This window comes from Bactrocera neohumeralis, chromosome 2 (genome assembly GCF_024586455.1).
Source record: "Bactrocera neohumeralis isolate Rockhampton chromosome 2, APGP_CSIRO_Bneo_wtdbg2-racon-allhic-juicebox.fasta_v2, whole genome shotgun sequence".
NCBI lineage: Eukaryota > Metazoa > Arthropoda > Insecta > Diptera > Tephritidae > Bactrocera > Bactrocera neohumeralis.
The window spans coordinates 3862077-3886049 of NC_065919.1; the positions used below are offsets into that span (position 1 = coordinate 3862077).

The 23973-nt window shown below is 32.8% G+C and overlaps 1 protein-coding gene across 5 annotated transcripts in view; it reads right to left on the minus strand.

Moving 5' to 3' along the window:
* LOC126751158 (protein roadkill) overlaps positions 1 to 23973 on the minus strand; it is a 178285-nt gene that overhangs the window by 128236 nt on the left and 26076 nt on the right. For 2 of the 5 annotated variants that reach the window (XM_050461196.1, XM_050461197.1), the window contains exon 2: positions 22688 to 22918. The exons of 2 other annotated variants lie outside the window; for them this stretch is intronic. In XM_050461196.1, the coding sequence (XP_050317153.1) occupies positions 22688 to 22701 (14 nt within the window). In that variant the 5' untranslated portion in view covers positions 22702 to 22918. Of the gene's footprint in view, positions 1 to 3710; positions 3788 to 22687; positions 22919 to 23973 lie in introns of all 5 variants that reach the window. One more of the 5 variants, XM_050461201.1, reaches the window with a different exon arrangement.

A 23973-nucleotide genomic window follows, 5' to 3' on the forward strand; every position in this document is an offset into this window, starting at 1 on the left:
AAATGTTCGTTGGTTTTACCTCGACTATCGTCACAATTTGTTTTTTAAGTCTACTTTGCTATACATTCAATCCCCTTCGGGTTTAACTTATAGAGACCTTGGAGGTTACACAAAGCTAACGAAGTGACGATTTCTTCAATAATTAAAATATTTTTTTAGAAAAAAGGAAAATCTTGTTGGGAAAAATTGCATACCGAAAGCTTAGGTTAAAAGTTTTGACTCGGGGCTAGCTCCACGCTAAGTGACTTTTAAACACATGGCGAAGTAAACTCGCAATCAAAAACAGTTGTTTCTAATGACACGAAAAAGGCAACAAAAACAAAACATGAGAACAGTGCAAAAACAAAAAAGCAAACGCCATAAAAGCCAAAGTGCAAAACGCATCGTAAAACAACAGAAATTTGAAGTTCAAATCGCTTAATGCCTACAACAACAAACAAACATAATTGAGAATACACATAAATATGTTAAATATTTACAACTCGCAGCAGAAGAAGAAGACAACAAAGCAAAACGCGAAAACAACTGGAAAAAAATAAATCAGCAGCAAGAACATTGACTGCAACTGCATTCAATAAGAAAACTGTTAACAACAAGTGCGGCATTGTACACAGAAATGCTTAAAACGATGGAATAACAACAGCAAGATTGCAGTGCAATGACAACAAGCGCTAGAATTGCAAAAATAAAAAAAGTCGAGCGTGAGAAGCGTCGAAAATAGTGCGAATAGCACAAGCTTGCGGAGGAAGCACAACTACTACTCTACGTTATAACAACAAGAAGAACAACAGCAAACAACAACTAACTGGAATGCAAATTTCTCGAGGCAACAAACGCAAAATTTCGACGATGCGTGAAGCATTGAACGGCAGCGCTATGAAAATATATAAGTATATACATATGTATATGTGTATGAGAAACAATAAAAACAATTGTAAAGTGTACAATGCGTTTATAAATAGATGCCGTCGAAAGAGTCAAGAGAGCGCGAAAAGGTGAAGCGAAATGACAAAAAAAAAATAAATTTATTAAAAAAAAATAAACACTATAATAAAAAAATAAAATCGAAGTAGCAAAACTAGATATAAATAAACGTAAATAAACTTAAAAGCACAAAAATATTAATTAAAGAATAAAAAAAATAAAAAAAATTATTTAAAAAAATATATATGTATGTATGTATATAAAAATAAAAGTAAATAAAAAAACAATAAAAAATATTAATTAGAGAACCAAAAAAAATGTTGATTAAAAAACAAATATGCAAAATTAAACACAAACTTATTAAAAAAATTAAAAATTTACATAACCGTATTATAACGAAAAAGTAAAGTGAAAATAAAATTAAATTAAAAACAAAGTAAAAAATAAAATAAAAATAAAGTAAAAATAAAACAACAATGAATACAAAAAAAATAAAATAAATAAATATGTACGTTGGAGCGGGTTGATTTACAAGGACCCAAGAAAATAAAAAAAATAAACTTCGCCTTAAGAACCGGTTTCAGACCCATAGTCTCTAAGGCAAAGTTGTTTAGTATGATACTTGGAACTTTTCCGGCATACGCAATTCTATAGAAAAAAATCGACCCGCTCTAATCTACACACATATAGAAAAAAAGTAAAAATAAATATATACTTTTTAAAAATAAAATACAAATAGTAGAACCCAAAAAAATTTAAAATGATAAAAAAAAATATAAACTTATTAAAGAATAATAAAAATAAAAAAATAAGAAAATGAAGTTAAAAAGCTACAAAAAATTATGATAAACAAAAAAAATTAAATAAAAACAAATTATAAATAAGAAAAATATATTTTTAAATAAATACAAAAAATTAAAAATAGAAAACAAAAAAAAAACATATAAAATAAATAATCAAATACAAATTTAAAAAACTAAATTTAAAAATTTAATATTAAATATATGATGCACGTATACTTATTAAAAATTTAATGAAAATAATATTTTTTTAATTAAAAACCAATTAGAAATTAACAATATGTAGAAAAAGCAAAAAATATAAATTATTAAAACAAAAAAAATATTAATAGAAAAAAATATATGTATTAATGCAAATATATTTGTATGTGTGAATAACCGTAAAAAATATATACAAACATGCATACATTTGCGAATAAAGACAAACGATTTGTTTGTTTATGCTTTTTTTTAGAGAACACACGTACACACCCACACACACACAGATGCAAACAAGTGCATAAACTCGGTTGAACGCATGGAGTACCGCGAGCAATTAGCGCAATTGACCCACATCCATGACGATGAGCGAGCACAGCAGCAGCAGCACCAGTATAAGTCAGTTGTTGGCAACAAGAGCAACACCAACTACAACAACATGCATTTGCAACAAGCGTAGCGTCGCCAGCAGCAGCAGCAGTATAAAAATTGGATGTCACGACGCGCTCGCATTGAAGGTAAATAGCAACAAAAACAATAACGGATTTTTCGTAACATTGCGAACAACAAAAAATAATGAAATAATAAAAACAAAAACAAGCCAGCGCATCGTCAGCATTAAAATGGTGTCAATAGCAGCAGCGACAGTGGCAGCGCGCGATACCTAGAAGCTTGCATTGAAATTGTAGGCAACACAGCTGCTGTTGCTGCCGCCGCTGCATCATCGCGAAACAAAATAATGAAACAAAGCAAAACAGAAAAAGCAAAAAAACAGTTTTTTTGAGTCAAAAATGCATTGAGATTCGCTGGACTGAAAGTTGTCGTTGCAAGCAGCAGCAGCAGCTGCTGTTTTTGCTGTAGTTGTTGTTGCTGATGATGGAGCTGATGACCATCGGCAACACTTGTAGAGGCAGCAGCCGCAATGAAACCAAGAACTCGCAGTGACATAAAAATGATTTATAGAGTTGAGCTGTGTTGCCACATCGGTTCAATTTAATTGAAATATTCTATAAAAAAATTTATGATTTGTAGATTTTTTCTTAGAATTCGAGCAAAACTGAAGCCTACAATGACTTTGAAATAATGTGTGAACCTCATTAGTGTTGCCACTTGTATTAAATTTATTTAATATAGTTTTATAAAAAAATTTTGTGTCGTTCAGAGGTTTTTGGTTACATTTTGTTCAATTGTGGACATTATTTAATTAAAATTTTAAATCTTATTAAGAGGATTAAGAAAAAAATATAATATCAAAGCAACCCTGTTTCCTTAAAATCTTGATACGCAGCAAAGTTAAACGTCAACAATTAATTTCTGCTGATTATCGCAGGCTTTATTAATAAATTAGTTAGTAAACTGGCGAGTATTAAAAATTTTTGAGGTTAGGTTTGACATTTTGCGGTATACTAAATATAACGCTCAGAACAAGAATATTCTGCTTAAGTAAGATTTTTTGGATGTATAAAATTAAGTTTAGTCTACTTACAATAAAAAGCTTTTAGGCAAAAAATTTTATTATGGCAACGTCGTTTGTACTAAATGCAGTTACAGTGTATAAGTTTAGAGCAATTTGTGATATAATGCGTGTTCGGGCTATAATTCGTGGCTCGAAGTTGTTTTTAAAAGATTATTGCATACAATTAGGCTCTTTGAAAAGTTTTAGTGAGAACGTAGTGAATCAATTTTGAAAAGTACTAAAAAAAATTTAATTTTTTAGCATACACCACTCACAATTTTTTTAGGTTTTAAATTTTCAAAAAGTGCATTTTTCAAAATACGAATACTTACGAATGCAATCATAAAATTCAGATGGCAAACACCACAGTCCAAACTAATTTTTATGTACAACAGAAACCATAACGTACCTGAAAAGAGATTACAAAATAATCTTAAAATATACTTTAATTATTGATAATTTTTAATAAAATTTTTATAAAACATTGCCTACATTTCGGCGCGAAGAAATAAAGTGTTGAGGATTAAATGATATACGAAATTTAATAAATTATTTTTCCTCAACTTTTTGGAGAAAAACTCAGAACACAAATTATAATAATTAACTTTCCTTTGAAATACAACCCTGCCACATGTCATAGGCTAAATGTGTTTAATGAAGCGCTCAAGTGGCTAAATCATATTGTCATTACAGGGAATGAAGTCAACGAAGCTGATGCAGCTCACTTTGATTGTAACGTAAATGATGTTAACTGGTAATGAAGTTTTCAACGAGGATACAGGGTGCAATCGGCGCAGCGCTACAAAGCAAATGCATATTAGAATGACGAAGATGAACGATGATGACGTTGTTGACATTAATAAATGCTGATAACTGCTTGCTAACAACAACAAATAGAGGGCAACTACCGAACAAATGCGAAAATGTGCAAACAAAAAAAAATAAAAGGTAAAAGCTACAGAGGCCAACAAATTAACAAGAACTAAGTAAAACATGAGAGGCACGTTAGCTGGCAAACTAGGCGCAGGTGCACGGATGAGCAAAGAAAAAACTCTAACAACCACTACAACAACAAGAGCGCAACTGAAAGCAATGAAATGAATAACTTTTCCAAGCATTCAACATTGAAATGGGCCAAGAGCATCCAGCCAACCAACCAAACTAGCATGTAAGTAGGCAAGCTGGTAACCAACCTACCAGCGAACGAGTAGTAGTTAGTAACCGCTTGGTAGAGCGCGCGCAAGGTCGTTCCCTCAGTGCCTTCACCCGCCCGCAGCGCACAAAAGCTAATGAGATCGCAGTTACGGAAGGCGGAAAAGGAGATTGAGGTGATGGCAGCGCAGAACGGCTGCCGTTGTGGCGTATTGAAGCATGGAGGACACTCACCCATACATATGGGCGAGTAGGTGAGCGCGCATATTGAATTTGGGGCAACGTCGAGTGATGAGGCAACCGACAGGCCTACGGCCTACAACAACAAGCCAACAAAGCCGCAACGCTACTAGTAATAACAGTGTTGAGCGCCTAGCGCGCCAAAGAAGGGCGCTTTGCACCTTGACAGCGCGCGGCGGCGGTGGCGGCGGCGTCGCCTTTAACCCAGAAATGTGTGAAAAATGAAATACGCACAAATTCATATTTTTCCTTGTGCGCTTTACTTTGTTGTTGCCACGCACCGCACAACGCAATGTGCAAGGCAACGCAAACATGCAAACACAACAAAACAGCAAGTACGCGCTTATGCATATCGCGGTGCGCGCACATACACCGTCGTGCATTAACGCCTAGGCGGCGCACACAGCGAGCAGCAGCGCGCAAGCATGTAAATGTGTAAAATTTACACGATAAATGAGAAATGAGGTTACCTACTTTTGAAGAAGGTCAAAACGACCCAAAACAATTGAACGAGTACGAGTGAACAAACGAGCCAACAAGCTCGTTGCGAGCGGCAAACGAGCACGCGGAGAAGCGCGCAAAGTCGGCCGCGCTCAGCTAAAACTCATTTGCACGTTGCGTTGCGTTGCGGCGCAACGAATTGAGTGAGTGATTGAGCGCACGATGGCGTTCTGCCCGCCTCGACTGCGCCGCTAACCATGTTACATGCCGGTAAGCGTTTCAGCGGTACGCGGCCAAACGTTCAAACATGCGCGCGCTCAAAGAATTTCTGCGTTGGCGCAGCTGTTGCGGCCGCATCGTTAACATTTCGCTTGAGTGTAGTTTGGCTTGGCGTATGACTACGCATAAAAGACGCCAAAGCCAATGAGTTAATGTGCACGCTAAAACGGGTGAGCGCGTGATGTATGTACGTACATACGCGTGCGGGTGGCAATTAAAAGCATAAATTTTGAGATGGACCACACATACAAGCGCGTAACTACATCGATGTTATTGTTTGCCAGCTGGCCGCATGTGAGTAGCTTTGTAATAAAACTGGGTTCTTGTTATGCTTGTTGGTGTTGTTGCCTGATTGACGGTCAGAAACTGTCAAACACTTAAAATGATGAACTATGCGCACGCCTTTGATGGCCGCGCGGCGTTGGATGATGACGCGCGCTTTGTGCACAGTGGGATAAGAAGCTTACGCATAGTTAGATGGCATTTTTTTAAGGGCTAGACCTTTTTTCAGATTACGAAAAGCGATTTTAGTATGAATTCTTCTACATTTTAAGCTCTCAACTCTTTTTTTTCTTTTAATGAGGGTATTTTACAAAATTTTCCTAATCGGTAGAGACGCCCTGCTTTGAATTGAGCTTCGGAGAATCGTGCTTAAGGTCCAGCAAATAGCTGTTAACTAAAATTTGTGTGGATTCTATTGGAAACATTGGCCTGAGAGACCAAACATCTGTGGAATTACTGGAGTTTAGAACGAAAGCTTAATTTTTCATAAATTTTTTAATGAAAGCTACATTTTTCATTGAAAGGTTTTTTTATTGAAAGCAAACTTTTTATTGAAAGTAAATTTTTTATTGAAAGCAAACTTTTTATTGAAAGCAACATTTTATATTGAAAGAACTTTTTTATTTGAAACAACATTTTTATTTGAAGCAACATTTTTTATTGAAAGCAATTTTTTACTGAAAGCAACTTTTGTATTATTTTCTACCGGTAGAAAGTCTTCAAAATTTTTTACCGAAAATTCTGCAAGACGCACCCACAGTGGCACACTTTGGGCGTTAGCGTTTGCCTCGGCGAGTTCAGGTCAACTCGTTTGTGCTAGCACTAGTGGAATGTGGCCAAATGAAACAAAAAAGCAACAACAATAGCAATGCATGTCAAATAGTGTAACACCAACGCAACAATAAAAGCTTACAAAGCAGCAACAACACGCAACTGAGGCCAATGCTACCAATAGCTACGAAAGCACATGGTTACACACACTGGCACACGTGTATGAATATATATTTATATGTGTGTGTTACTGTATACAAATTGGATGTGTGTAGACGTCGCTTTGGCTTTTCCTGTTGCTACTGGCGGTTTGCAGCTGCTTCTACTGTTGCCGCCGCTCGCTCGCTCGCCTGCTCATGTCGTTGGCACTGCCAGCATTCGTCTACAGCGAACGACGACGTGTTGTTGCAGCAGTTGCTTTTGTTTGTAGTCATTACAATTTTTGGAGGTGGCGGCCCTGTAGAATATTTTTCGTATGGCCCTGTACGACTTAAAAAGCAAGGCAATCACCAAACCAAAATACAAAAAAGAATCGAAATTAATAAATAAATATTGTAAATGGAACACAAACTGTAATAAGAAGTAATCTGTGTGACGCTTTGAAGTACAACAATATTCAGTGGCGGCTAATTCGAACAAATGCGGATCAATGTTGCAGTAGCAGGGCGCCCAATCAAGGTGTTTTGTTAGAAGAGAACGAAATTCCTTCGTTGTTTTGTCTTTTTCAAAACGACAACTAGGAAATACATATTCTTTGTAATAATAAGGTCAAGCAAAAGCAGACAGACAGGTAGTTCTACAAGTATTATTTTTTTTATTTTTTCCTTAATAGTTCTCTAAATATTTTCATTATTTTTCTTAAAATAAAAAGTTTATGTTTTTTTTGAATTTAAAATCTCAGTTTGCTTCAAATTCAAGTTCGTCATAGAATTTCTAATCTCCAGTTATTTCAAGAGATAGACCAAAATTTTCAGTCTCGGTTCCTCAAATCCTTGTAATTTTATAGTGGATCACTAAAGTCCGATATCGCGAGCTCAACCCTACATATTAAAAAGTCTCTCCTTATAAACAACTCTTGCCGTAAACTCTGAAGGCAAGCGGATCGTTATGCTACTATTTTAGGCTTTTTTATTTGTAAGCGAGTGGCAAAAAAACGCTCAACTCGGATAAAATTACTCTCTGATTATTTCTGCATTAAAATGTGTTGTCCGGAGGTGTTCGAAAATGCGTCAATATATCTTTTTCAATAAACCATTTATAGTGGCTTTATTTTTAACCCGCTTTGTTCGTCAGAATATCCCTTGGACTTGGACTTGCTTTACCATGAAATTTTCTCATTTTAGCGACTTGTTAAAAGAGAATTCTTCGAAGAAGAACTAAGAAAAATATTTAGTGTATACTCGGACTGATGCATTCATCATTCTCTTCCTACATTGGTACAATCATTTTTATGTTCGTGCGAAATTTGATCTCCATATGTCAATTGGTTTGTTTCCAAAGCGAACACTTTGTCTAGCAATCTTCACCATGGAACGAGTTTGCTTGAAATTTTGCGTTTCCAATGGAATCACGACTACAAAATAGTTGAAAATGTGTTTAAGTCCTTTATCACGAAAACATTGAAACAGTGAGATATTAGAGGATCTCATCTTCTCCTTAAGGATTATACGAAAACAGTTTGGTTAAAATTTTGGGGATGACGCGTATCAATCAAACGCGTAGACCGGAATCTTTTGCAAAAACGATATCTAGTAGACTTCAACAAACGCATTATTACTGGTAACGACACATGGGTTAATGAATATGACGTTGAAATAGTGTAACAATATAGCGAATGGCGCTCTGAAAACGAGTTGAAACCGTAGAAACCAAAATTCAATGAAGGCACTGATGGTCATCCCAATTGAGGCTTATTACAAGTTTGCTTGTTTTAACCCAAAAGAAGCCTATTGTGTAAGCGATAATTAAGATTTGTATTAAAATATATAAAATAAAGAATTTTTTGTGCACAATGTTCAGATCCTACTGTTTATAAAAAGTAAATTAATAATATTGATAAATAAGTTAGAGACACAGCAAAACAACTATGCTGCCACACCCTTTATATCGACATAACTCAATGCTTAGATTAGCTTAGTTTTTACTAAAACTATTTAAGTCGTGTGAATTCGCTATATCTTTACTTTGCTCATACTTCAACACCGACGAAGGTCCAACGCATTTGTTGCCTATCTTGTAGCGCGTTTTGTCTTATGCCATGTGCTTTAAGCCTTTCCGTTCGCTTGAGAATTACATTGAACTCGGCTGAAGTGTTAATTTCGGAATGTTAATCAAACAACGGAGGCTGTTTTCAGACTACAATGCCCTCATACGAATTAGAAATCTTTAAACGAATTTACCTTGTAAGCCAATTCAGGGTTAATCTCTTAACCTTTGGTCAAAACGTCACTGAGCCGATTTCTAAGTTCACATTTATAATTGTTTGTATGTGAGTGTGTTTGTGCGAGTATTTTTATCTTCATTGACAATGGCAGTGAATGAAACTTGGCTTAACATGGAACTGTATTTTTAGCAAGCAACACCAACAAAGCCCATTTCAAAGCTTAATATGCGCTAATTTGTTTTGAACTCTTAAGTTCTGTTATTTTTAGTTGCGCTGTTTTTTCTATTTCCTCTTTTTTGTCGCCACTAAACGTGACAGTCACGTACGGTTTGTGTTTTTCTTTTTGCCTCTCACTTCCCTCACTTGTTATATGTCACATGCGAAAAGCTTTGACATGTGTGCGCACGCGTGCCTTCGAATGCAACAACAGCAAAAAAAGTATTAACAAACAATTTTTATTAATTTTTCTGTTGTCTTATGATTCGTGAGAGCACAGCTGGTTGAGTAGCCATGCGCGGTTGGGTAAATGACAATAAAACAAGATTGCAAGTGTTTTGAAACGCAACAAACAACAACAAGAACGTCAGAAACCTTATGTCGATATCGTTGCAATTTAAGGCATTTTCAGTGTTTTCTATTGTAATTGAATATTATAATTGAAAACTATGAAAAATATAAAATATATGTATATCAAAACAAAAATTAAGAAAATATATTAAAAATCAAAAAAAAAAAGTAAAAAATTAAAATTTATAAACAAATAAAATATGTATAAAAAATAAATAAATAAACATAAATAAAATTATATAAAAAAAAAATATCTAAAAAATAATATTGAACAAGAAAATTGCAATAAGAAAGATCAAATAATTAACTAATAAAGATTAATTAAAAACTAAAAAAAATTATATAAAAATATGGATGATATAAATCAAACTATGTTTGTGATGCATTTAATTTTAATTTAAAAATATAAGAAATAAAACATAAGAAATATTTATTAATAAAAATTGATAACATTATAAGATTATTAAAAAAAAAAATATGTGAAAAAGAACAGTTAAACAAAGTTTTAATAAAAATATTGGAAAAATTTGATAAAAAAAAAATATATTTAATATAACACATTCAAATTCAATATAAATAAAAAAAATAATAATAAAGTAAAAATATGTACATAAATAAAAATAAAAACAAAATTTTATTTAAAAAAAATATATTTGAACAATTTAAAAAAAATATGGATGAAATAGAAAAGTATATTTTTAATGCAATTAATTGCAATTTAAAACATATAAAACAATAAAACATAAAATAATATTATTTATTAAAAGATAAAATTATTAAAAAATATGTAGAAAAGAAAAATATAAAACAAAATTTTAATAAAAAAATAAAAATATTTGAAATTTTAATAAAAAATAAAAATTTAAAAAAAAAATTTAATATAATAATAAATAAATTTTAATTCAATATAACTTAAAAAAAAATAAAAAATATTAAAAAAAAATTGCATTAAAATAAACATTTAATCAAAAAATATAATTATATTTTATAAAAAAATATCAAACAAAATTTAATTAAAAAAATATTTGTACAATTTTATTAAAAAAAATTAAATTAAAATTCAATATAATAAAACAAATATTTTATAAAAAAATTTAAATTCAATATAACTTAAAAAAAAATAAAAAATATTAAAAAAAATTACATTAAAATAAAAATTTAATCAAAAAATATAATTGTATTTTATAAAAAAATATCAAACAAAATTTAATTAAAAAAATATTTGTACAATTTTATTAAAAAAAATTAAATTAAAATTCAATATAATAAAACAAATATTTTATAAAAAAGTAAAGCAAAATAAAAAAAAAATATCATAAGATTTTAAAATAATTAAAATAAGCGTAAATTATAGAAGAAAATTTAAGAAAGTTAGAATAAATTATAGAAAATTAATTATTATTTGCCTATTTCTACATTAATTCATTGTATGTTCTGTATTATTATTATTTTTTTCTAAATAAACGGTGATTTTTTTTTTACTTTTCTAATAATAATTAATTATTTTAAGTTCTAATTAATTTTTTTTTAATAAAGATAGATATATTTTAAAAAGTAAAACAAATATTTTATTGTTTTTTTTCTCTTGACACTTTAATTTGTTCTTTTTTAATTCATTTTTATTTAATAATGTTTAACTTTTCGATACAATTTTTTTGTAAGCGATTTATTTTTGTTACCTTTTCATTAAAACTTGTTTATTTTTATTTTTTATTTAATGTATTTTTTATTATTGTTATGAATTTTGAATAAATTTTTTATTTTTCTTTTTTTTATTAAGAATAAGAATTTATTTTTATATTAATACATTTTATTAATTTATTTATAAGTTATTTTTATCTAAATGGTTCAAAAACTGTTTTTATACCTTCCGACCACTTCAATTCAAACAAAAAATATTCGAACGTCATTCTCCAGAATAGAACCACGTTAATACAATTCTAAAAAATATAAATATGTATGTGCATGTGTATGTGTTTGTACCACGCTATCAGCCTAGCTGTCTGAATATTTATCGAACCTAATAATAGAGCAGAGCAGAGCAGAACCACTTAGTAATCTGTCCTTCCTTGTCAATTGGCGTCCTTCACCTCAGACATCCATTTTAATTAGTGCTGACGCCGATTGAACGAATGACTAACTGTCTAACTGTATAAGCAACAGATCAAGCAAGCTTAGACAACACACATATATGTACATACATACAAATCTAATATACATAAGTACATTATGTGGCGCTGCTGGAGAGGCGGAAAAATGCTAGGCGCTGCGCGAGGCAAAGACAGCAAAGTGGCGCGCTCATTTAAGGCCAACGCAGTACTAAAAATCAATCCAAGCTCACATTCAATGCGCCAGCGTTCACGCTCATAAATGGAGTTCAATGTTTTATTCTAATTAAGTCAGAGTCAGCCACGCTCACCATACGAGCACATCTGTAGTCAGCGGGGCTAAAGCTTTGAGTGGGTACTCCAGTGCGAATTGCACCAAATAATCGTGATTATTACAAGTAAACAAGTAATTAAAATTGTAATCATAATTAAATTTGTAATTATGATCAAAATTGTACTGTATTGATTATTTTTTCAGATGTAAGAAATACAAAAACAAAGACAAGGCAGACAACTACTGACAGTTGTCAAGTGACAACTGCTCTAATGCCAGCAATAAATTAGAAATAAGGCGACACCGACGGAGCGCTTTTTCGATGTCAGCGCCGCATGCACGATTGTAGGTGTGATTAGTGCCATACTGGGACAAATTGTGTCATTGTTATCGGCAAACGCTTGGCCATCGCCCCCAGCAACGGCAGCGGCGCATCCGATAGGTGGGTATTAATGAAACGCGTGAAATTGAAATTGAAATAAAATCATGTCATCATCGACACTATTTCGTTGATTTTTATTTAATTTTTTTTTACTTTTGTATTTGATTGTATTAACGGCTATTTGGGTCTTCTCGCTTTGTCAGTTAGACGCCATGTTAGGGAAGTCTCATTATCTTTGTAGCTGATTAAATTTTGGGTAAAGGTTTCACTATCTATCTGGCCATCTATGAGCATATGGAGCACACAGATATGTACATACATATATACAGAAAGTTCCAATGCCAAGAGAGCTTTAAGGTAGAAGACGCTTGTATGATAAGTGGAACAAAAACGATGAAACAGTAGCATTGCGGTAGCTTTTGGTGTTATAGAGACAAAGTTGTATTTGTCTGATGTCGCTTTGACGGTAGATAAAGCGCATTACAACCTTCTACAGTGGTCCTTTATCGATTATGTTATGGGTAAAAAGCAAAAAAAGCGATGGAAGCACATACCGGCCCCTTTTCTGAGTTAAATAAAGAGTTAGGTTAGGTACGGTTAGATGGCTGATCCCTCAAGTTGGCTGGAAATCGTACTTAGACTGCTATCTACTGTTATTTATGAAGCCAGATAAAAACTCCTGTAGTTGGATTTCATTAGCCATCGACCAAGCGCCTAGAACCTAAGTCTGCTTACTATTTCTATTCCCGCTACCTCACCTCGAGGTCTGAAAGTATGGGATCCAAGGTGTTTTAGCCCTGTTCTGGTAAAGGCGGAACATTCGCAAAGGAAGTGTTGAAATGTTTCTATCTGTTCAATTTTACCGCATAAACTCCGGTCGAATACTCTCCAGTTAGAACTTGTGCAACCATTTATAGATGGACTTTGCTGAGCTCAGAGGAGAGAAGAAAACACCATCAATGCTCGGATTGGACTAAAAAATCTTATTACGCAGTTGTCCACGGTAAGTACAGTACAAAGTAAGTAAGAACTGAAAATTCCATGACAAAGATGGGCGTATCGGGACATATGCTGTTGCCGATATAATAATGGTAATGGTATTTCTTAGGTCTCTTGAACTGGCTAGGTCATGTCGTTGGAATGGATAAAAGCAATTCAGCTCTGAAAGTATTCGAAGCAGTACCCGCCGGGGGAAGCAGAGAAAAAAGAAGACCTCCACTCCGTTGGAAAGACCTCCACTCCCCACAAGGGGAAGAAACTGGCTATACTTGGAACCTTCAATTGGCGTCAAACAACGGAAAGGAAGAACGACTGGCGCGCTGTTGTAAACTCGGCTTTAACCACGTAAGTGGTGTCTACGCCAGTAAAGAAGAAGATTACCGACATAAGTGGCATTGGAGGTGTAAAACTTTAAAGAACTACATTACTAAACAAAATATTTGCTGAATTTCAAAACACTGTCTGTATATGTACAATGTACATTGGCAATGAGATCCTAAGTATACACAACACTCCACTTTAGCCGTCAGTTCGAGAGCATGAACTCACCACAGAATATACATACTGCCTTATATGTACATATACATATGTACACAATTACAAACGGATGTGTGTTTATTCAACTCTAAAAACTGTACCTTCAGCGCAGTTAGATCGAGGGCAACACTCCCCCAATACAAAGTGCCCCTCAACTGAATGCCAACAACAAATACATAGAATGTCGACTTGTTTAGGTATTTTGTGAGTGTATAGGTGCATGGGTGTTTGTGTATGTGTGCAAATGTATGAATTTGTGTTGGCAAGCATTCACACATTACAGTTGCCTGCATTTCTAGGACACAACATTTTGTCAGCATATCACACCACCCTATTTGGTTGGCCAACGAACGCCCTGTCGCTACGGTTATTTAGTATGAATTTTTAACCCGCGCCAGAGTTAGTCAACTAACCGACCCCCAGCCGAGCACCGACCCCACCCACCTTAGCGCTGTGTTCATAAAATATTAAAGAGGGCCAACGTCGCGGCCGAAGGACTTAAGTGTTCCAAATGTTCAATGATATGAAATTGTGCACTGGTTGTTGGTGGTCGGAGGGTATGAGTATACATATGTGTGTGTGTTTGCGAGAGCGTGTCTGTGAGTGTATGCGAAGTGGGCGTGATCCAACGGAAAGCTGTCAGGCGTACAATTCAACGCTTTGTTGAGTGTAAAATCAACAAATTTCTGGAAGTGGATTTACAAATTTGCATAAACAAATAAATACAAACACCTCGGTTTATATGTACATGAGTATGTGGAATATATCCCGGCAATTATAAGGGTTTGTGATCAAAAAGTGTCCCATTATGAAGCCGAGCATTGAATTAATGAAGATTTAATTTGGCTTTATATTGTTTACGGTAGTGGTTAACTGTACATGTCAGCTAAAGCGCATGAATTACAAGGCAAGTACTCCGTAAGATTCCATTTTCATGGGGTGACCTGAAACTAGATGATACCGAGTATTTCACACGAAGGGTAGTCGAATTGATGATTCGTAGAGAACGCTTCATTCGGGATGTTAACTTTCGGAAAAGTAATTCTTGGGAACACCTCTTCGGTTCCGAAGTAATGAGGTTCATAAAATTCTCTAAGTGAAAATCTCTACTAAGCAAACAACTTCAACTGATTTTGAGGCATCCCATACCAATCTGGTAAGTTAGGCATATCAGAGGTTACCTACCATAGCAGTCGAATTTGTACTCTGTATAACCGTTTACTTGGAACTCCAGAGGTAGTTGAAATATGCTAGTGTCAAGGTGATACCGAGTGAAGTTGACTATCCCGAGATAACCAGTACAATACCAGTTAAGATATGTTCGACCGATTTGAAGATTCGTAGGGACAAATACGAGCAAATAAAATGTCGCATCATGGGTACAGGTATTTGAAACTATTTTCCGAAAATTTGATATTAATCCAAACTACAAATACGGGGCTAATAAAAGTTCGTTTCAAATTCGTGTGAAAAAAATTAAACTTTAGTTGGGTTTCGAGGAAAAAAGTCATACTACGACGTATAAAAAACAGAGATACAAACACACATCTATGAAAAAACTCTCAAATGCGATGCAAAGCACAAAAGTAAGCGCAGAAATGCATTCAAGCTTATCATTAATATAAAATGTGTGTGAGAGAGAGAAAGAGAGTGACCCTGCAAGTGTAAACAAGGTAAGAATGGCAGATAGAAGTTTTGGGAAATAATTAAATAAATATTACTTACTTCCTGCCTATATTATATTTATATTGAAACTAAATATTCTACAATTGCTTGCTTTTCGAAAAGCAAATAGGGGTAATTTGAGAAATCCATACATTGCACCATCTCTCCGACTGAATTTTTGAGAAAATTTCCATTTTCGACAGCAAAAAAATTCCATTTTTTTTTGGAGTACCAATCAACTAAGTGACACCATTATTTGCTTCGAAAGGTCGGTCTATGATGACTTACTGTAAATACTTATATACATATCGTCACATTTATGTATTAGATGTCCTCAAATATGATATACATATGTATGTACATATGTATATTTATATATGGACTGTATGTACCTTGAATTCAAGCGCTGTAAACCGCCCTTGAGAAAATCTACGAACATTTTGAATTTCGCTGCGTTGATAAATGCGCTTCAAAGTTGCTTTCATTATGAGTATGTATGTATAATCGCAGCGAAGCATTGATGAATGAAAGAAAGTCACATGCTGGCACCCCTATCTGGTGAAGAGCGATAAAAAGAATTCCCGAAAAATTATGCGCAAGAGTGCACAATTCTGATTGAATGAAGTCAATGGCCATAAAAGAGAGATTTCTTATTTATGCTTCGGATTGTAAACGTAAATGCACTTGAAAACAAATAAAATATACCGTATTGATTAAATGTAGGGCATACCGAAAGTTACAAATAAAGTTATGTTGGTTTGGTTGACTGAATTACGAAAAGAACTTTTGCGAAAGACTAGAAGCTGGCAAGTAACAGAGATTTCAATAGGGATCGATAGGGACAGCAAACGGCGCCATATTTTTCCCCGCTCTTTCGACATATCTCTTCATTAAGGTTTGCCATTTCATCATGGAAAGATCCAACAACGTGTCGAACTTATTAAAATTTACTACCGAAATTCGGAGTCAGTGGCCTCAACTAAGAGCGCAACGTCCAATTTATGATGATCATAATCGGCCTGTCAGATGAACAATTGAGCGTCTTGTGCAAAAATTTTAATTCACAGGCACAGTACAAAATGTTTCGGTGTGAGTGAGACAAATAAGTGCCCGTAGTGCCAGTCTCTCACACGTCGTTATAAAGTGTTGTACATCTCTGTGATGTCATTGTAACAAGTTTTGTGAAAAGATCTTGGCCTACATCCTTACAAAATCAAATTGACGGAAGCCATCATTTCATCTCGAAAAAATTACGGTTTGTGGGCTATACTTCTTCCGTGATGATCAAGCCCGGCACTTTGCTGTGAATGGGAATCGCTACCGCTCAATGATAACCGAATATTTTTGACCCGAATTGGATGCTGTAGACTTGGACAATATGTGGTTTCAACAGGACGGTGCCACAAGCCACACAACGAATGTCACAATCGATTTATTGAAAACCAAGTTTGGTAAACGTGCTAACTCACGAAATGGCCCAGTCAATTGGTCGCCTCGGTCGTGTTATTTGACCCTGTTAGACTATTTCCTGTGGGGCTACGTCAAGTCTATGGTCTATGCCAACAAGCCAGCGACGATTGATGAACTTTGTACGAATATCTAAACGTAAAATTACAACAGTAACGGCCAATTTATGCTTGAAAACCGTCGAAAATTGGGTTCAGCGTCTTGCCTTCTGCAAGCCTGCCCGTGGTGGCCATGCAAATGAAATCGAGTTCCATACATAATGGCATCGAATGTACCTTCACAGGAATAAAGAATGTCATTGATATCCCAAATCATATTTGTTTTATTATAAAATTTATATATTTTTCGTACTTAGTACTTGAGGTACTTTTCAGTTTTCGCATAATTGAGCTTTTCAAGATTTACCGAAAAGTAATAAATCTAAAATAAAACAAATAATAAATCAAAAACAAGTTCAGAATCGCACGGCAACGCTTTGAGAATGTCAAGGCAAGCCGGTTAAAATCCTTCGATGTGTCAATAATATCGAAAGTCGATTACTAACACACCCACAATAATCGATACATATATAATTAGGGAGTGTTCGAAGTGTTTTTTTATTAAATTATTGAAGCTAAAGCGACTACACACAAATGAACGCACTGAACTGAAAATACGTATATATGTTCATGGGAACATTAGTTTTCAATATTTGTAACGGTATTGGATTTAATTCCATTTTTTACACGACAAAAACAATTAGTAACGCCTGTGCGTTGGACTTTTAAGTGTAATCAGATTGAATTTTCACGCCATTTACAGCGAGCGTAACATTACCGGCTTCCGCGTGTATTACAACAAAAATGCATAAACGAAATATAGATAACAACAAACACACACATACAATCGCAGATAAAATAGCAAGTACATTTCCGATGTGCGACATAAGATTCCCATAGAACTATGTACATATATACTTATGTACATATTTACGTATGCAAATGAATATTTGATGTGATGATGACCTTTTGCGCGCTAGCCCGAACGACTAACCTACAATTACAGCGCACATTACAAAACTACAAACATACATACGGACATGCGAGCGAATTGGAGAAGGCAAGTGCTACCTTCAAAAAAAAAAAAAAAACAATAAAAAACGACAACACAAAACGAAAAAATCACTACAAAATGTGCCTGAAAGAGCGAATACTTTGCATTTCCTTATAAATCATAAATAATGACAAGGTGCTGCAACAAAAGCAACCACAACAACAATGTATTTATTTACGAAATGCGCCATTTATGAGCACGAACGGGCGCACAGGCGAATTTTGTGCTCGCAATACCGTTATAGCGCCGGCAATAATAATAACAGCAACCAATGTCAATAACATTTGCAACAATTAACAATAACAACAACAACAACAAGATAATGTGCTATTTGCTGCATTTTGTGTTATGGCGTGCATCGTGCAAATATTGTCGCACTTTACTGTTGTCGGTGGTTGTCATTGTTAGCAACATGCAATTACTGTTAGCGATTTCAATAGCATAGCAAAAACAACACCGCTATAGCACCTATGAAAATTACTACTCTGCTATGCTGCATTAGGTTTGACGCTTTTGGCGGCAAAGGCAAAGGCGGCTCATCATCTGGCTTTTGAGCGTTGCAACAACAATATAGAGGAAACTTTCGGACTTTCACTTTAATTTATAGTCATATGAGTAATAAATGGGGTAGAAAGAAACAGCTTTTTATTTTTTTCTGTAGAGCATACAGGTAGAGAGCTTTAAGCAATTTTCATACCGTACGTACATATGTACATATGTATATGAAAGCTTAGCCACTTTGGTACAGTTAGACTAAAACTAGTAGTTAATTTTATAAAAATATACATTTTTATTGCATAATTGCAAATATAAATAAAACAAAATTATTTAGGTTATAAATAAAAAGCTTCTGAAAAGCTTTTACTTAAAAAAGGTAAAAGTGAAAGCTTTCACACTCAAAAGGCTTTGCTTCGCGATTTTCGAATTAGATATGTGATTTAAACAAATATAAGCAAATTTTATAATAAATAAGCCTTCTATATAATAATAACTTTTTGTAACAATAAGCTTAAATAAAGAGTAATACGTAAAATGATTTTTTTTATTAAATTGAACGAAAGCTGTATAGCTTTAATGGCATATTTAATGCGAAAGCTTCTATGATAATCAATAGAAACTTAATTTTAAAAGTGTCTAAACAATATGAATGAGACATGAAAAAGAGAAAGCTCAAAAAATTGAGCTTTGAAATTGTACATCGTTCAATATACAAAATAGCTTAAAAAGCGAATTTTCATGTAAAAAGTTTATTAACAACGAATGAAGAAAAGAAAGAGAATATACATATAAGGGTAAAGATTTTGGAAGGAATATGTTTTGGGAAAAATTAAAAAATAAGAATGAAAATTCAAATTTTCGAATAAATTTTTTTTGCGGAAGCTTTAGAAGCTTTTTAAAAATTTTGTGAGAGATTACATGAAAGCTTTAAAATATTTGTTTTTTACATCAAAGAAACAAAAAATAAGTATTAAAGATTACAAATATATAGTTATATATTAACTAAAAGGCATACGAAGCTTTAAGAATAATTAATCAAGAAAAAAAACTGTAATTATTTAAAATATATTTTTCGTGTAAACCTCTGAAGCTTTAGAAAGTTACATGAAAGAGCTTACATGATAGTTTAAAAATATTTTTTTTACTTAAAAGAAAGATAAAATAAACATTAAAGATTACAAAAATCCTATAAAAGCTTTCACCATAGTAAACATGTACTTATGTTAAGCTTTTGTGAATATTACATGATTTCCACACCAAATTCCTTTCACCGAGCAACACAAGTGTGTTGTTATATATTAACTAGAAGGCACACGAAGCTTTAAGGATTATGAAGGCTTAATAAAAGTAAAAGCTTCAATTTTCATTTACTCTACGAATGAGTTTAGTATATATCAAGTAATGAAAACTCGAATTAAAAAAAAATATCTCTTTTCGTGCAAGCTTTTTAAAAAGTTTTCAAGGTCTTACATGAAAGCTTTAAAATATTTTTTACATAAAAAACATAAAATAACCATTAAAGATTACAAATATATAATTTTGTTTTTTTTTACTTTAGATATCCTACAAAAGCTTTCACCATAATAAATAAGTAATTGTTAAGCTTCTATGAATATTGCATGATTTCATTACCAAATTCCTCACAACGAGCAACACAAGTGTGTTGTTATATATTAACTAGAAGGCATAAGAAGCTTTAAGGATTATGAAAGCTTAATAAAAGTAAAAGCTTTCAATTTGAATTTTCTTTCAGAACTACAATTAATAGGCTTGCTACGTATTAAGTAGGACTTGCAACGGCAATATTTGTATGTATTTCAAGTGATAAACACATGAAGCATGCGAACAGTGCATTAAAAGAGTAGCCAACTTTTGTGTACTTGTTAATATGTATGTAAGTATATACTATATATAATATGATGCCTTCAGCATTTTGGTGATAAAAACCAATTCGAAAACGTGTACACCCAAACGTGCTGAAAACGAGGTCAAAATTTTCAATTATACAAGTACAAAAGCAATAAAAGCAGAGGTTTTCTAGACAGCCGCCAACTTGGAAATAATAAATACTAGACAAATCGCGCAGGGCCTCGGGTTCTAATACAGACATATCTACATACATGTATATATTTGTAAGTTCGTATATATTTTGCTGAACTTACATGAGTTTATGTAGCAGGCACGCAATTACACCTACATAAGGAAATATGTGTGTTCGTATGTATGGATGTGCGTGTGTGAGTGTTGGTAAAACAATGAGGTAGTGAAATAATAAGGCTAAAGCTTCCACTTAAACATATTAATCATATTTATGTGCATAACATTGCTTTCCATTGCGTTCGGCATAATTCAAGTTGCTTTTTGCGTTCACAAAAAGGTTAAATTACTATAAAAAATTAAAGTGAAGTATATACAACTTGTGAAGTATACAATTTGAATGCTAAAATGATGCTGAAAATTCAATGTTTTGACTTTGACGTCATTGTCAATTTAATTATTACAAGTCGCACAAGCGCTCAAACGCAAGCACATGTTAACTGAACAATCTAGTTGTGAATGTTTGTGTGTGTGTTTGGCGATGGCATACGCCATGAATATTTTAAAGGCGGAAGTGTAGCGAGATGCTTCAATGAAACCGAGAGGAAAAATGCGAACGTAAATCATAAGTATTCATAAATAATTGTTTACCATACATGTGTGCACGTGTGTGTATTTGTGTTGCTTGTGAAAATTTCAAATTTCATTCCTATTGTCAGCTATAAAACAAACTCATGTTTATCTACTAACAATAAATATGTGTGTGTGTCGGTATGTATGCACTTGAACGTGTTTTTCAATATAACTAAAGATTTTCGATAAAAAAATCTGTTTTAAGTTCTAGCAGTTGAGAGCATCATTTTCAAGGTCGTTTAGGTTTTACTCGTTGGTACGACTACGACTAGAAACATGTAGCCATGTGTTGTTGTAGCCAGTAAAACAATACATACGTACAGTCCATATATGCGATATTCTTAGTGGGCGTGCAGGCACGTTCGGGTATAATAATATTGTATTATATATCTATATAACATAATTGTAATATTTTAAGTTTTATTTTAAAAAAATACTTTCTCAAAATTTGATGAAGCACGTAATCAAATTAATTTATTTGGTAAGAGGAAGAGGCAATTTGTATAAGTTATTGAAAGCTTTAAAAGCTCCGAACTTCAAATTTCATACTCTTCGTTCATATTTTATATTGATTAAAAGCTTCGAGCTTAAAATTTTATACAAACTCTTCGTTCATAGTTTGTTGATTATATATTGATGAAAGCTTTTTAAAAGCTCCGAAGCAAAAAAAAATGTGTTCTCAATATCTAATGCAGGAAGTAATCAAATAAATTCAAATTTGTATAAATGACTTAAAGCTTCTTTAAAGCTTCGAATATCAAAAGTTACGAACTTGTTATAAAATTTTGATAAAAGCTCGGTAAAAGCTTCGAGGTTCAAACTTTTCGCATGTCTAACTTGTATTCTCAGTTTGTTGACTAAATCTTGATGAAAGCGCTTTAAAAGCTTCGGAAGTTTCATTTACCTAACTGTCGTTCACACTATTATTGGAATAACAAAAAAGAGCCTAAAAGCTTTAAACTAAAGCTTTGTAAGTATATGTATAAAGTTATATACATACATAAGTATACGAAGCTTTTTAGATCTAGGTTCTATTCCACGGATTAAAGGTTAAATTTACAATGAAGAACTGACAAAAGTTCGTATGAACATAAAACAGTATATCCAACCATATTTTTAAAGAGAAATCACTTTTAAAGCTTTCTTTGAAGCTTAGAAGTGTACTTAACTTCTCAAATGCATATACCGCTGTATTTAATAGATGAGAACTAGAGAGCTAATGTACTCGAAATCTGTTGGTGAAAGCTATTTCGCTCGAATTAAAATGTATGTAAGTAAAAGCTTAACGAATTACGCAGTTAATTGTTGATTGAATACGAGACATACATACATATGTAGTAAATACTCAATAAGTATTTTGAGACAACCTCAAAGCTCTTCAAAAAAACTTCTGGAATGAAAGCTTAAAAATATTTTTCAATGAGTTTTTTGTAAATCAGCAATATAATATTAATCAAATAATTTTTGAAATAAGCTAGATTTGCCTTTTCCTTTCATCTTACCTTGCTAAAGCCATCCTGACGTGTAAAAGTTCTTCGAGAGGCTGCGATATGTTTTCCACTTTGAACAATTTCCTTTCTTAACGAATCAACTCCAAGTAAATATACTTTTATTTTAATTTTTTTGCTTTATTATTTCTCAAGGACGCCACAGTCAGCATTTGCAAATTTTTTCTTTAATCGTATTTATTATTGTTATTGTTTAGCTATTAGCTGGGGAAAATGAACTGCCAGCTGTTGGAGAAATTTGAACCGCTCAATGAAACTTTTTATATTATTTCCTTGCTCAATAAGTTCACGAGCTGTGTACATACATACATATGTATGTATGTATGTTATCATTGACATATATGTACATACATAGATATATTGTACGACTTAAATTTGTACATATTCAAAGAATTTAAATTTGAAAAATTTTTTAATTAAATTTTTTGTTAAAAAATTAACTTTTTCAAAATATTTTATATATAATTTCTTTAACTACAAAAAAAAAATATTTTTAGAATAATATTAAAATAATTTGAAATTTTTTAATTAAATGTACTAAAATTAATAACTCTACATACATACATATGTACATAAACACTTTCTATTGTATATTTTATTTTTATTTTCTTTTTTACAATTACTAAATTTTTATTTGTTTATTACATTTTTATTATAATTTTTTTATTTTATTTTTTGCTAAATTTTTTTATTCCTCATTACATTTTTTAATTTTTAGTTTTTTTATTATTTTATAATTTCATTATTTATTTATTTAATATATTTTTATTTTAATAATTATAATCAATTTTCTGAACCCTCTCTTTCAACAAATATTTTTTTCAGAATCACCGTCTTTTCCAATTTTTTTTAACATATGCACAAGCATAACTGTTTGCGCCCCATCTTTAGCTTTTCCTTCCTGTCTGATAAATTTCATTTAAGTGTTTTTTTTTTTTTTGTTTTTTGTGGTTTTGCATTGATATCGATTTTCTCCAACCACTTTAGCCCTGACAGTTGCAGCAGCTGTTATCTTTTTCTATATATATATGTATATGTACATACATACATATGTATATGTACATACATATGTATGTATGTATGTATGTAAATACACATTTTGCTGTATATGCCAGTTGACGCTTTTATTTTTAGCCATTTTTGTTGTTGGTTTGTGGCGTAAAGCGATTTTCCGCATTCACTCGCCCACGCACAAAGCCCGCTACAAAGCTAACCCTAGCCCTAACGTGTAAAAATAGATATGTATGTATGTATGGTATATGCAGTGTCGCTTGCAAACA